Consider the following 16,018-nt stretch of genomic DNA (forward strand, 5'->3'; position numbering starts at 1 on the left):
CAGTGACTACAACATAAAAATGCCAGGGACCACTCCGGTGTTGATGGTGCGCGGTAAAAATAAAAATCACACATGGCAGGGTCATACATAACAGCCAAAGCGTATTCTGTATGTATCGGACGAAAAGCAAGTGTACTATTGGTATCTGGCCCTCCACCAGTGACTACAACATAAAAATGCCAGGGACCACTCCGGTGTTGATGGTGCGCGGTAAAAATAAAAATCACACATGGCAGGGTCATACATAACAGCCAAAGCGTATTCTGTATGTATCGGACGAAAAGCAAGTGTACTATTGGTATCTGGCCCTCCACCAGTGACTACAACATAAAAATGCCAGGGACCACTCCGGTGTTGATGGTGCGCGGTAAAAATAAAAATCACACATGGCAGGGTCATACATAACAGCCAAAGCGTATTCTGTATGTATCGGACGAAAAGCAAGTGTACTATTGGTAACTGGCCCTCCACCAGTGACTACAACATAAAAATGCCAGGGACCACTCCGGTGTTGATGGTGCGCGGTAAAAATAAAAATCTTTAACATGACGGGCAGTTATCGAGAGCTGGACCCCGGACATTCCGTGCACTTGCAGTGTTGGGACAAGGCAGCGCTGCTCTGATAAATGCGGTCGGTGATATCTGAAAGCGAACAACCAGCTCTACTTAGTTTATTGTACTGCAAGGCAACCTACTTACTACCTCTACCGTTCTTGCCGGCATTCAAGTCGGTCTGTATAACCTTTCCTGCGCCGTGACGTCACGCCGTGGCGCCTGCCTGTCACGTTGGGAACGTCAGTTGCTGCTAACCGGTCTCTGGGTCCAGTGGGCGTCATTTCCGTCAAAGCAACAGAGGGAACCCAGGAAATGGAAATGCAGACCGCCGAGAGTCCTATCCCACTACCCGCTCATGCACCGGGGCAGAGGGGCACCTGCGAGCCATGCCACGCTTCTTCTCCACACGGCAACGGTATGGAGACCAGCTGGTCGCCCTGTTAATGTTTTGGGAACAGTAAGCACTACCTACTGACCCTCAGTTTGCATAGACTCCTTCGGCTTTAAATACAGCGTGGGTGCACAGGGGGTCCACTTGCCTCGTCGCCCTGGAGTGCTACACTGAAGCCAAATCGCACATTACTAGTTCTTGTTAGTATGTTTCCATGCTCATTTTACCTTTGTTGCCTTGATTCCTGAGCGGAGACTGACTTTCAGCTGTTTTACACGGAATAATCATAGTTCTGTCCTGTGCGCTCTTCTTTTACAAAGTGGACGTATACTTTGTATGCCATATTTTACTAAAGTTTCAAACAATGCATAGCAAATAACACTTGTTCTGACGTCTAGTCGTTGGCACGTGTTATTTCCATTCAACACATGCAAGTAATACATAGTGCTAATACGTAGTGCTATTAAACTGCAAACCCTGTGGTAAAGGCTCTAGGCATAAGCCCAAGTAACTTCCAGCCTGACGGGTGCTTGCGGACATATAATCATTGAGTTTGAACTTTTCTGGGTTGTCTGAGCAAACACTAATCGTTTGGTTAAAACATTGGATTGGACTTTATGACTGAGGTGTGATTTTGAACTGTAATGTTAATGAATTGTCATTAGAAATGTATTGTCCGTTCAATTGGCTATGGCTGCTCATCCAGTCGCAGAGCTGCCAGTTTTCCCGTTGCCGTGCGTAAGACAGACCCGTGTTTGTTCCCTTTGGATTTCGGGACTTGTGGTTTTTCGTTCCCATTTAAAATGTCCAACGTGGGAAATAGTTTGGCTATGAGTATAGCTATTTTGATCCTGATTGAACACATGGATAAAGTTACAGTAGCAAGTATTTTGGAATATGTGTGTGATTGATGCATTTTACGATGTAGGGAATCTAATGCAAAGTACCTGGATCTAGTAAATCACGTAACTAGTGATGATCCCTCAATTAGATCGGATATTGATGCTAAGTTATTGCCTTGAAAGTCGACTATGCCAGGGTATTTATGGGTCGAACTTTTCCATGACTAGGATCTTGTGATGCTTATTGGACCGGTCAAAGGGGGTATCCCAGTATCTTGGCTGCTAGTCCCCTGTAAAAGCACTTTGGACTATGTTTTTGCCTGGCCTTCTCCTCCTTCTTTCTTCTTTGAAAAGAAGTTGGCATTGGCATTTTCAAATTATTAGGTACAATACTGTAGCTGTCAAAAGGTTTACATTTTTCATGAATCTGATTTGACAGCACCTCATTGAGAATGTGATGGGTTTTTTTAAACGTTGCAGTTGTAGATTCTCTTAGATGATAGCTATGCTTTGCCTTGATCTAAAATGTTCTGCATCACATCCAACAAGGCAATCTGGCCGTAGTCTTTTGGGCCACTCAGACTTGCGCTTTTTAAAAATCGGAATTATGTGAGCTGTTTTCTACGACGGTGGTATTGATTTAGATGCCAGTACATTCTTTTATTGCCATGTCCAGCAAACTCGCCCAGTGCTCTGGATTTTCCTTCAGAGACATGTTGGATAACCCATCAAGTCCTGGGGCTTGTGATGGGTTCAAACGTTTAATCATCTTCAATAGATCGCCCTGGTCATATGGCAGCACCCAGTTGGTAGTCTTTCTTTTGGGAGGGCCCCATGTTGGTGGCTGTTCCTTGAATAGAGATCCAAAAAAAGGTGACCCAATTCGCCTCAGTCAACCCATTTAATTGTTGGCATGTTGGGGTTGGTTCAATAATCTGATCATGGCCCAGATTTCAGCTGTTGATATCTTGGACAGTGCTCTTAACATCCTTTCGGGTCTTGTTGAATCAGGGCATGTTTATGGTTAATGAGCCAGTGCTTGTATTTGTTTTTAGCTTGTTTGATTGCCTTTCCTGTAATTCCTTGGGGGGGATTTCTTTAAGGCTTGAATAGTTTGCTGCATCTCCTGTCGTTTTGAAACCAGCAGTTGATCATATTTTGTTGTTGAACTTTTTGATTGTGATTTAGTAATTTTGTGCGCAATAGGGCAATGATAGGAACATAGTCCACAGTGTCATCGGAGCCCCCCCAGTTTTGCCATTTTCAGTTTTCCTGAGTATATGGCGATCGTTTGTTCTTTTGCCGTTTTGCTCATCCTCATCCTGCCTCCATTGTTTGTCACTTCAACCTCGAGCTCCTCAATCAATATAGGTCGCCTTAAGTCTTGAGTCCATGTCAACTCTAGCCAGTTATGGTCACTTTCTTCAGAGTTGATTACCTCGAAGGAGATTGTCTTGTATTAAGTTCCTGGTCACAAAAGACATAGTCTATTACTGAGGAATGGGTACCCCTTTTCCAGGTTTGGTGGCAGACATTGTTGTTTTCAGAATGGCCATTTATGACATGGAGGTTTCTGCTTTTCATCAATTCTTCCCACTTAAGGCCTTTTTGTGCACAGCAATTTTTAATTTTTATTTTTTAATATTTCTTTTTATTTAAAGTTTTGGGCCTGCCTTTTTCATATGTCTGGTCCGACACAAATACGGTAGGTTGAAATCTCTGCATAGGAAAATAGATGACTTGTCCAGGTTATACGCATCGTCAATTGCTTCAGCCATTAAATCCAGTACATCTTTGTTATCCATGATGGAAGGACTCCACTAGATGTAATTAGTGTCAGGTGGCACTCGGTAGGCTCACTTTGTTTAATGCTCTTATTTTCCTTTCACAGGGTAGTTTGTTGTAATGCACCTGTATTCCTATAGTTAATTATTTCATAGCTTGGTCTACCAGACTCTCCCATGATAGCCGGATTGGACAGCGTAGTAAATCCGTCTAAGAAAGGCTCCGATCTTAACCAAGTTTCTTGGAGACAGACGAAGTCAAAATCTCCCCAGTGTAGGTCTCCATCCCTCAGTAAATGAGAAAAACCTCTTGTGTTCCAGGAGGCAAGTCTCAGATGGCTATTTCAGTTTTCCGGTCGGGGGTCCTTGCTATTTGGTATGTTTGGTCTCCAGAGCTGCTGGAAGCCAAGCACAGGAGTCTCCTAGTACTTTGGGACTCGTAGGGCGTTGTATGTATATGCTTTATATATTTTTTTTTTTTTTGAAAATTTTATTTTAAATCAAGGCAGGTTGACGAGCATACATCATAAATAGTAGCAAAGACGTGTTAACCCCTAACCTCCTCCCCCCTGCCAGGCCTCCACTCTCCGTGCCCTCCTCTCTGCAGTCCCACAGTTTGTGTCGCCTTCGGGTTCCTCCCGGGCTCCCAGGGTCCATCGGGCATTGATAGGCTTATAAGTCGGGGTGGGAAATCGTTGGCCATATTCCAGTACCGGGCCCCAAATGTTCTGGAACCGGTGAAGGACCCCGGCCTTTGCCGCCGTCACCTTTTCCGCTATCAGTATGTCCCATAGTTTTGTCCACCAATGAGCTAAGCAGGGGCCGTCCGGGGACTTCCAGTGGTGGGCCAGCACCGATTTCCTGGCTAAAAGGCATTGGGTCAACAGTTTCGCCCTATTCCCGAAGCGTGGATAGATCGCCGGGACTGGGACGCCCAGCAGAACGGGGCCTGGCTCCATTGGAATCGTTGCCCCCGTGATCTGTGTAATTGTCCCCAGGCATTGTCTCCAAAATCGCTGGATATACGGGCACGCCCACCACATGTCGAAAAAGGAGCCTGGGTGGCCACATCCTCTCCAGCAGGAGGGGTCCACCCTGGGATTCATGTGATGGAGCCTAAGAGGGGGGTAGTACCACCTCAGCATGATCTTATATGCACATTCCCTATTGGTGACACAGGAGGACGAGGAGTGTGCTCGGGTCTAAATGTCTACCCATGTTTGGTCTTCTATCGGGTGCCCCAGGTCGGCCTCCCACTGGGCCATGCAGCGGGTTCTCTCAACCAGGAAATCACCCAAAAAGCATCTGTAAAAAGGTAGATATCCTACCTCGAGATGGGGGGTCCTTGAGCGATAGTTCCAGTGAAGTCGGGGCGCGCGTTGCTGCTTGTAGGATTTGGTACTGTGAGCAACAGTGGCGCAGCTGTATGTAGGTAAATCTGTCCTTTTCCTGAAGTTGGAACTTCTCCTTGCATCGTTCAAATGTGCATGGCGCGTTTCCCCTCATACATCTGCTCCAGGGTCTCGAGGCCTCCCTTTATCCAGTGTTGAAAATTGTGCGGGTTTGATCTGGGTGAGAAAGCTGTATTGTGGAAAATCAGCGATTGCGGGTTCAGGCCTCTTGGGACACCCTTCCGTTTTAGTGCCCACTCCCAGACACTCGGGGTGTGTTTGGTTGCCCGCAGGAGGTCTCCCCAATGTGTCCTGAGGGGGACCGGGATGTGTGGCAGGAATCGCAGGGGTAGGGGCAGCCATGACTGTTCCAGTTCTAACCATCTGGGGCGGTTTGTGAGTGTTTGCCATGCGTGAACGTGTGCCAATTGGGTCGCCACTCTGTAGGCCTGTAAGTCCGGGACTTCGAGCCCTCCCATTTTGGAGGCCCCCAGTAGAGTTTTGTAAAGAATTCTAGGTTTTTTTACCCCTCCATATGAACTTCACCATTTTCTTCTGCCGGTCTCGAAGGGCTGGTGCGGGGATTGCCACTGGGAGGGAGATTGACTGCCCTTTTCCTGGTTCACAATTTAAGTGTTAGGTTCATCTTTCGTTCTCTCGTAGACCAAGCTACTGTGTCTTCTAGATCATTCTTTTCCTCTATATAGCTTTTATACTCAGATTCTAAGTCTATTATTTTGACCCTTCTTTCCCTGCTGGATGTTTTCTTGCATTCTCCTTGGCTCTCCATGCATTTTCGGGGTATGGGTGAGCCTTCATCAAGACATTTTTCCACTGACATCGTTAGATCTGTAAGGTCAATACCCAGCATTAGAAAGTTTGACGCCGAGGTCAGCATCAGGTGTTTAACCACTATAGATCGTAGATGTAGGTGCACCATTCGACTATTGCAAAATCATCTGGGGTGATTTGTCTTAATTGGGGGATGCAGTGGCAATGTCTGACCACATTATATCTGTTTAGTATGAAATCATCCCCTTTATCCACCATTCTTTCCAACCATAGACATCTGTTGTAGTCTTTGTTTGGTCATTTTATGGGTGTTTCGTAGCTTCCCTCTAGCCCTCGCCAGCTTCTATTTGTGTATGGAGTCCAAGTCACGGTTCTGGCCACAATCTGAGGCGGCACGGCTTCGGTCTTCCTTCTGGTCACCAAGTCTTTTCCGAAATCTGATTTGACTTCCCACTGGCCAGCAGGTTTGATGTGTAGAGCTTCTATAAGTCTTATTAGGAGGGTTGTGATGACACCATAAAGAATTACTTGTCTTCTTAGATGCTACAAAGCCACTCTCGGGTGTAGGGCTCATTTCCATGCCTTTTAGATTTGCCAATTACAAGATCTCGTTTCTCAGCTAGCCAGCATGAGGAAGAGGGGCGACCGTTCCAAATCACTATTCTCTGAGGATGCTTGACATTTGTCCAGTGACACGGGTAAAGGAGGCGGGCATTCCGGTCTTGGTTCCTGAATGTCCTCGTGTTCCTTGATTGAATAGGTAGATGAATCCAAAAGAGGGTTTTCCTCCTCTGAGGCCCTTAAGTCTTCAGTATTTCGCTGGTGGTGCTCTCTTTTTTGGCAGTAATTTTTTTTATTTTTTTTATTTTTTTTCCGTTTTGCACTTTCTGCCCGGTCTTCTTTCTTTTGCTTGGATTGTCAATTTCTTGAAGTTCCTTGATACATTCCCTCTTACTTACTCTTTGTTTTTCTGGCCCCGATGGAGGGATCTCGCGTCTCTTCCTTTGTTTGCTTCCAAACAAGGGATACGTTTTTCACCCTCGTCTGCACTATCAGGTGCAGCTTCCTGTTCCAACAATATCGATGTCCCTTTCCGCAATACTCGACTGTACAGCGGGGATACCCTCTGTGGCTTTCTCGCCACTGTCAATGGGTCTAGAGGGACCCTTCTGCTCTGATGTGTCCTTCCTGTCAGTGCTTGTGGCGTGTTGTCGTTCATCGTAGATCTCCTTCTGTCTTTATTTATGATCTGAGTTTCCCTAGGGTGATCTCCCCAGAGTGTCGACCTGGCAGTGAGGTATCCCTCTATAAAAATAATTTTTTAATTTACCAATGCTAACAAAGTGGTTTGGGTAGATAGGGTATCCTGTATCGCTTCATAAACAGTGCCATAGCGATTGTAATTAATTTGTAGTCTGTAGTCTGATGTTTCTGATACTAAGGATCTGTCCTTGCTAGTCCCCCCTGATGTTTGTTGGCTCATGATGTGCATAATGGTATGCATTGGATGTGTCCAGCTCATTTGGGTGGGAGAGTGGTGCTGAAACCGTGGATATTGCCAGAGGGTCCTGTGGTTCGTGAGGGTCAGAGTCACCCGCTTCTAACCTCAGAGCATCTTCCTTATGTTTGTCTTCGAGGCATCCAAGCATCACTCCTCTTTGTTGGACTTTATCAGTCATTTTTTCCCCAGCCTTACATCTCCTGTTGGTTTCCCAGCACGCTTTCCCCATGGCTTTGATCATAGAGCTTATTTTTGCTATGTGTTGTTGTAAACCGCATAGCGTACCAGCCGCACCCTCACATTTTGAGCTCTCGTTAATTTTGGGGTTTTGCTTCTTGGGGCGTGTGTGCACTTCTATGTTGTTGTCGTTGAAACCTCTGAAGGCGAGGCAAGCCTAGATCTTTTCTGAGCAGGGGCTCTACTCCCTGTGCGCCCGTCCTCCGGAGGTGAGGGACTTTGTGATGGCAAGATATGAACTGGGGGGAGGATCAGATCGTCCACTCCCCCCAGTCCTTTCAGAAGTTCATGGTCCATTAATTCTCTCAGCTGGGATCTCTTAAGGGTTATCCCTTCTGGCTTATCAGTACCATGAATGGAATTTGTGTGAGATTTGAATATGTTTTTCGTAGAGCAAAAGGCTATGTTGGTGTGTCTCGCGGCTTTTTTCCTGTACAAATGATAGATTTGCCAGGCCTCTCCATTTCCATTTCAGGAGTGCGGATATGTCTTGGGCGGTTTTGGACTCCAGTATCTGTATGTTCAGGACGTTAGCTCTCCTCAATTTGGGACCAAGGGTTTTGAAGGAGGCCAGTTCCATTTGGTCTGCATATCCGCTGTTTTCGTTCTGAAATTCTGCCGACAGCCATGTCCTATTGGACTTCTCCATGCTCGGCTTTGTTCATCTGAGTGTGGATGTTTACCACGTTTATCTTAACCCAATATCACTGTCGTCATGTGCTGCTCTACAACCTTTTTTCCCAGTTTTCCTACACTGTTCTAATATTTGCAGGACACAGAGACCTGTTTGTACCAATACCAGATTTGCTATTATTATTTTGAATGCATTACCTAGCCAGGCAGGCACCCATGAGAACATGGCCGTAACAAGTCTTCCTCTTCAGCTTCGCTAGTTTCCTGGACCGTTTTGTGTGAACATTTTGCAGGGAAGTTATTGCGTCCCTCAACTCCCATTCTGCTCATCGTGGGCTGGCATGAATGTGCAATAGCTTGAACTAATATTTGCACCTACACCACCATCCAATGCACTGATGAGGTTGAGGACGCACCTATTTTGGAGAGTCATCAATTTGATAGCTCTCCGCTCTTCCTTAATTGCATTGAGCCCTTTCTCAGTGGCATTTATGGCCTGCTGCCGTTTACAAGCCAGGGGCGAGAAGAGACTCAAAGAGCATCAATGCCTTGCTCAACAGCCTGTGTTCAGATGGTATATTGGGCAGTGCATTGTTTGATTTGGCTGAGAAATAATTCTCTTTGTGCGTTGTAGTGTTTTGTATCCCTTCTCTTTCTGTTTTACTTTTTAACATAGGGTATTCTCTTATTTGCACATTACTTTGGGGCACCACCAGTGCCGGTATATGAAACGCTGCTAGTGAGCATATACCACCCCAATTTGGCAGGAGCTGCATTTTTGCCTGCGAACCATAGGCCAATAGTGGTCCATTAGTACTGCTGTGCCTATTTTCATGCCTGGCATATCCATGGTGCGTTTGCATCCTACATTGTTTCCCTAACTGCACTTTGCCTATTTCTATCCTTGTTATGTGCACTGGCCCTTCTTCATCCTCCACCCATGTTAAGTCAGGCATATTTTTTCCCATTCTTTCAGGCATGTCTTATTAGCATTTTCTACATGTCTCCACGAGTATCCTGTAAGTGCTTCTGCTCTACATCCCATTATCCCTTCTACCCAACCTCTAGATGTAAACACTTCTCCTATTATGTGTAACTGGGTTCTGTGACAACAGAAAGGTATCTCTTTCCCTTGTTTGTACATCTCAACAATGGATAGTCACTTACTGTTACGTTGCCCCTTTGTGGTCCTGAGAATGTGTATTTCATCACCTTGTTCACCATTGTCTTTTCTTTTATAAAGTTATCTACATATGCGGATTCTGATTTTGTCATGCATTTTAAGGAAGCCGAACTTCCCTGGAATTGTCCCCTTGTTGGCACATTGCAATGTGCCCTTTGTTAGTGGTATTTACTTGGCCATGAAAAACCTGGCGATGCTCGAAACATACAGGAGGGAGCATACAAAGCAGTTTTCATCTGATGTTTGTTTATTTAAACATTTTTTTAAAAATTCTCCCTTCCCGCCTTAGTCCTATGCCTGTAACAAAAGTTATTTATTTTTTGAGGATAACCATCAAAATGTTGTCTCGGGAGGTATTCGTCATTATTCACATCTCTCCTAAATAGTGTCATTTCGTTGCTCATGTTAACAGCTATGTTCATGTGTAAGCAAAAGAAAAAAGTGCTGATCATAATGCTGATGCAGTCCATTTTCTCCAAATAGCTCTTCTTCAACACATGTTGAGGTATCTGTTTCTTTTGCTCTTGAAAATACATAGTTCAACAGTGCAATGTCACATTACTGGCTTCTTCTCCCTTTTTCTGTGGTCTATCGCGCTCTCTCTTTCACGCTCTCTCTCTTTCTCTCCCCCTGCACACTTTTACTGCAGATGGCATTGCAAACTGGACAGAAAATGGCCCCTCGAATTGTGGCTTGTGCCAGTCACCTGAGAAAATTGTAAGGGGGCTATTACAGCATTTACAATTCATTCTCTGGTGTCGTTGGTTGCTTTTTGGCCCCTCTGCTACACCGTTATCTGTCGAGAAACAAATCTCAAACTTTTTCATGCCAGTTAAATAATCATGCATCTCATCACCTAGCACAGTCGCAGAACTATCTGCGTCCAATCGAGTAAGCATGGGAGGAGCAATGGCGATGTGCATTCTTCTGCCCATTACTATTTCATGGGGCGTGAGGTGTGTCTGAGCCTGGCTGATTGCGTAGGGCAAAAAGAGCTAGGGGAAGGCAGTGCTACAAATTTTCTTCTCAGTTTTGCAATACGTTCCTTCAATAGGCTGTTTAAATGTTCTTCAATGCCGTAGGCCTGGGGATAACCGGAACAAGCTTGTGCTTGATGCCAAGCAGGGATGTAATTTGTGAAAACAACTCATTTACAAAGTGTGGTCATTTATCTGACTGCAGCACTTTGCACACTCCCCATCGGGGGAAACGCCTCGCATACAAGGAATTTAGCAGCCGACTTCTGCATGGGTCCTGCTACTTGCCAACGTGAAAAGCGACACACCACCACAAGCATCTTTTGCTATACATTACAACTTTTGAGCATATTGATATACCCTATATGCAAGTGCCAAAATGGGCCCATACGGTGGGTATTGCTCTTCTCACTGTTCTCAAGGTTCGTCCAGCAGTATATTGCTAGGACGTAGCACAATTAACAATGAAATTCAAGATCTGGTCATGCAGGTTTGGGACGAACCAATGTTCTCAAATATCTGCTGCCACATATTCCCTTGTGGTGTGTGCTGGATAGAGTAACTGTTCTACTGTAAGTAACTGAAGGGGCATTACAGGTTTCCCTGTGCTATTCTGTCACCACAAAAGGTCGGTGCAGGACAATGAACAGCCCTGCTTTGTCCACAAATCTTGTTCCATTTGTGGTGCGTGTCCCTTCAGTCCCACTATATGTGTCAATGATAATGCATTATAGTACACTTCCATCTTCATGTTAAGCATCATTTTATGTGGCGCAATTGTTCTCTGCTATTTATGGCAAATATTCTTCCATTTTTGCTTCAGCGTCTGATGCTTCGTTACCATGAGAAATTAGTCTGTGCCTATGGTGTGAGCTGCGTTCTTCACCATGGCAGCTGCCATGGGTTATCGGTGTGTCTAGTAATGGGACATGCTGTACTTGTGCCTTCTGCGTGCTGTAAGCCTGTCCTTCTCCACCATGACAGTCCTGAGAGCATACTGTAGACGTCACGTCACATAGGCAGAGTCAGAATATATCGTCACTGCCTGGCCCTCGTGCTCTTCGAATGCTAGTATCAGCGCTACTAACTCAGCTGGTAATTCGATACTTGTCACAATCTCAAAATCATCAGCCGTGCTCCTCATCACCGCTGCTCCCGAATGCCTCAATCAAGTGCTCTGATCTGTCGTGGATGAATCGAGAACGAAGACAACCCCCACTTCTAACTTTGTTTCTTTTACTGGGGATACATCGTCATGCATGCCTATATGTTAAAAGTCATTGACCCATTGTACTCCTTCTACTGGTTCGGCAAACCATCTCGCAGGGTTCAGTGTGCAAAATCTAACCATGTTTATTGATAGATTGGATATTCTAACCTCATATTCAGATGCTCACTTTGTAGTGAGCGTGGACTTAGATTTTTCAAGAACGGCAAACTGGGCATGCTACACATAAATTGTTAATTCACAGCCAATTGTTCTTGTAGATTTCTCTGTTGCAAAGGCTGCTGCTTGTTCAAATCGAAAATGTCCACTCCTCACTGGATCTAAGATCCCACTGTAATATGCCACGGGTTTGTGTCCCATTTACATTTTCACAGCCATCACCACTTAACCATTTGAATGTGACAAATAAAATGTGTCCTTATAATCTAGTATACCTAGTACAGGGGCTGTACTTATCGCTTCTTTCAAGGCCTCCAAAACATTGATCATCTTGTCTGTACACAATTTGGGGCTCTTGTCTTTTTGTGCTACCTTCAGTCCTTCTAAAAGGGGCCGAACGTCCATGCTGTAGTCAAAGACCCACACATGACAATAATTACATAGCCCCAGGAATTCCAGTAATTCCTTCACTATCTATGGGCGGGTTGTTTTTGGAATTGCCTCTGCTCTGTCAGGCATTACCCTCCTCCCTTCCTTTGATATTATCTGGCCCAAATATAGTACTCCTTTCTAGCAGTACGGCAATTTCTCCTTGTCCCCTTTGTATCCTTTCTCAGACAATACTTTAAATGACATTACTGAGTCTGTCCTGCACCCTTCCTCTGTGGTGCTACACACTAACAAATCGTCAATGTACTGGATGTTTGTACATTTCCCCAAGTCCACCTGTAGCACTCTGTTGAAGACACTGGGCTACTCACAGTACCCTTGGGGAGTCTTGATATGATAGGTTATTTATAACACACTTAATACCCAGAGGTTTCTAAGCGCAGACCCGGGGATCGAACCTGTGGTGCTCCGTGCCGTCTTGCTTCCAAGGCAAGCACATTGCCCCAGAGCTATCCTACCGAGACTATGGAGTGTTGTCGGATCCTGCAATGCATAATTGCTGTATGATGGTCTGTGTTCCATCTAATGGAAAAGAAAGTGTTTTTTAGGTCAGTCACTGTAAAATGTGTGGCATGTTACACAGAATTGTAGACTGGTTGGGCAGAACTGTAAATTCTGCCTCCGGTATTGTTTAAGGGCATACATCTTGTATGAATTGCCAATATCCTCCTTTTGTATTTTTCACTGGATACACTGCCGTGTTGAATGGGGATTCAGATGGCACAGTGATACCATGTCACATCAAGCCGGCAATTTTTTCATAAATGCCTTTATCTGCCTCTCTTGACATGGGATATTATATAACTCTGGGTAAAATTGCTCCCTCCTTCAATTTTATTTATACTGTTCCAATCCCTTTGAGCAGACCTACGTTGTATGAGCTGCTAGTCCATGTGCACTTGATCCTTTTGCCAGATCTTGTTGTAAGAAAGATGGCACTTTGATTATCAGAGGTATTTCCCTGTACTGTATTTGCAATTGGTATTGAATAGAAATTTCGAAAATCGCAATCTGTATCACTGTCTTTGAATAGCTCCTCACCTGTCTTGTCACCCAACTGCTTTGCTGAGTCCAATGCTATGGCTGTGCGCCAGTTAACCGCTTCCCCGTCTGTCCTGTGTAACACTACTCTGTCCTCTCACACACTGCTGCTTCTAAATGTATCGTTATTATCTCCCCATCTGCCACATCCGTGGGCACTTATGCTCTGAACAGAAACTCTGTGTGTAATCGTAACAATTTATACTGTGTTCGCGGAAGCCATTCTAGCAACACCTGTACCCGATAAATGAATAGTTCTGAATTTAACGGGGTCCCTCGTAATGCTTTCCATCCGTTTAATGCTTGTAGGAACTCTCCCACATTTGTAATGCCTGGTTTTTAACATATTATCCCTTCCTCAGTAAAGGAGAGTCCTGTTTAATTTGGTCATCCGGTCTCTTCCCAATATGTTAAACGTTGTTCGAGGTGCATCCGTCGTATCTTCTCGCACTGTTATTGGTAGCTCTTCTGTGAATGGAACCTTTTATAGCCCGAGTGGTATTAGTGCCTCGAGTCTGGGTTCAGCGCTACTGGCGACTTGGTGGTTAGGTAAGTTTGCACGGAGGCTTTTGGTAAGTATGCACCGCGTAGAGGGAGAGAGCGCAGTGAAATAAGTGTCTGCATTATTGGAGTGAGCGCAATGAATGTCTCTTCTTTCTTACAGGGGTTTGTGCGCTCGTGCAACTAACCTGGATTCCAGCGTCGTGGGAAGATTCGATGTGTATGCGCAACGTTACTGATGTGCGCGTGTTAATGCTGTTCTTCTTTGTTCTAACAGGTGCCGGTGTAGAAGTCCCCTCGTGACCGGAGATAGCTGCGGCGTGGAGTAAGAACCAGGTAAGCAGAAGCAGGATGATCCGGAGCAGGTAAGCAGAAGCAGGATGATCCGGAGCAAGTAAGCAGAAGCAGGATGATCCGGAGCAGGATGATCCGGAGCAGGTAAGCGGAAGCAGGATGATCCGGAGCAGGTAAGCAGATGCTGGCTGATTCAGAGCACGGCAAGTGTGTTGCTGATACAGCTCACAGTAAGCAACACAAAGCACTGGAAGAATCTTGGGTGTGGCTTATATAGCCAGACACACCCAAACTAGAGAGCTCATGAGTTACCATGCACTTCCTGTTTGGCAACAGGAAGTGGTAACCAGGAAGTTACTACAAACACTAGGAAGGAATGAAAGGAGGGATTTGTTAAGGGTTCTTTTTTGTTTTTTTAAACATTTTTATTAGTTTATTCATACAAACAATACAAACCAAACTCAGTGCATGTAATAACATTTCAATTATGCATCACTTCATTATGTCCACCGCTTCCCTATCACCCCCCCCCCTCTTCAAGCCTACTTTCTCTCATATTCTGTTTTCTGCATCCTGCGGTAGGGATTCCTCTTCCGCGAGTTCCGTTGGGTCCCGCATTGGCCCATATAACTCTATTAATGATTTCCAGGCCATCGGGTTCTCCGTTTCTCTCCCCCCCCCCAGTCCTACCCGATTCCTGCCACACCATGGTTTCTGCCTCAGCCCATTTCCGTAAATCTTCCCACCATACTTCTAGTCATGGTCTGTGGCATGTCTTCCACCCCATAGCAATTCTCCTCTTTGCAAGTACATACGCCAGGTCTTTTAGTTTGCTCACGTGTTTAAACTTACGTGGTCTAGAAAACCCACCTATCAAGCAGGCACACACTGTATCCACTTCAATCCTGGTACCCCTTTCAATCCTGGTACCCCTTTCTGCCAATCTGTGTGCCACTTCACCCCAGAAGCGCTCATTGATCGGGCATGACCAAAACATATGCACCATTCCAGCATTTTCCTCCTCACATTTGGGGCTTGCTTGCCGCCCTGCATTTTTGAATCTAGCTATCCTCTGAGGTGTCATATACGCCCTGTGTGTAATATATAGTTGGATTTGCTGCAGTCTAGCTTTCCTTGACACCTTCTTGTGATACCCTTGGGCCCTTTCCCACATCTCATCACTCATCGGAACTCCCACTTCCGCCTCCCACTCTTGTCTCAGTTGCACTACCTCTTTTCCCACTTTGGCCATCAACAACTCATATATTCTAGATATCTCGTGTCCCCCTTCCGCTATATCATATATTGTATCTATGGTAGCATCCGGCTCCTCACCTAGTACCACTTCGGACCATGTCATCTTGATTCTTCGCACCACTCTGATACGTAATATACTGTCCCGTGTGTAACCCGGTTTCCTCCCCCAACACATAGAAGTCCATTATAGTCCCCTCTTGCCATATGTCACCCATTGTTGCTATCCCCACCGGTTCCCAGTGGTTCCTAATCATCATCTTTAGTTGCCGTTCTTCACCCGCTAGCGCCACCTGCGGTACCTGTGGGGAGCACCGGAGTGGGTTCTCCATCATCTGGCATGCCCTGCGCCACATCTTCCACCTAAGTAATATCATCTTTGGACGCCCTACCATTTCTGCCTTGGGCAGCCACACAATTTCCTTTAAGTAGAATGGAGCACAGTCCTGTCTAAACAGCCTGGACTCCGAGGTCACTTCCTCTGAGAGCCACTTAGCTACATCTTGCAGCTGGCTTGCTATGTAATAAACTTCGTAGTTAGGCAGTTTTATACCACCTTTCTCATATGGGTTTTGTAGCTTCCAGAGGGCCACTCTGTTTCGTGTTCCATGCCAAGGAAATCCCTGCACATACCATCTAATTTAATGAAGAATTTCTTCGCTATCAAGTATGGTATGTTCCCCAAAGTAGTGCGAGAGCCTAGGTAGGACCACCATCTTCAGCATTGCCCCACGCCCCATCATTGCTAAAGGCAGCTTCACCCAGAACTTCATGCAATTTTCTTAATAGCTACTTCTGTATTGTA

General features: G+C 45.5%; 1 protein-coding gene across 3 annotated transcripts in view; it reads left to right on the plus strand.

Annotated features, from left to right (window-relative positions):
- The first annotated feature begins 814 nt into the window (after window positions 1–814).
- The window catches only part of TUT7 (terminal uridylyl transferase 7), a 2,420,963-nt gene continuing 2,405,759 nt past the window's right edge, over window positions 815–16,018 (plus strand). For all 3 annotated transcript variants that reach the window (XM_069625717.1, XM_069625718.1, XM_069625719.1), the window contains exon 1: window positions 815–970. In XM_069625717.1, coding sequence (XP_069481818.1) covers window positions 868–970 — 103 coding nt within the window. In that variant the 5' untranslated portion in view covers window positions 815–867. The remainder of the gene's footprint in view (window positions 971–16,018) is intronic.

Source organism: Ambystoma mexicanum, chromosome 6p (genome assembly GCF_040938575.1).
Source record: "Ambystoma mexicanum isolate Mex_15411 chromosome 6p, UKY_AmexF1_1, whole genome shotgun sequence".
NCBI lineage: Eukaryota > Metazoa > Chordata > Amphibia > Caudata > Ambystomatidae > Ambystoma > Ambystoma mexicanum.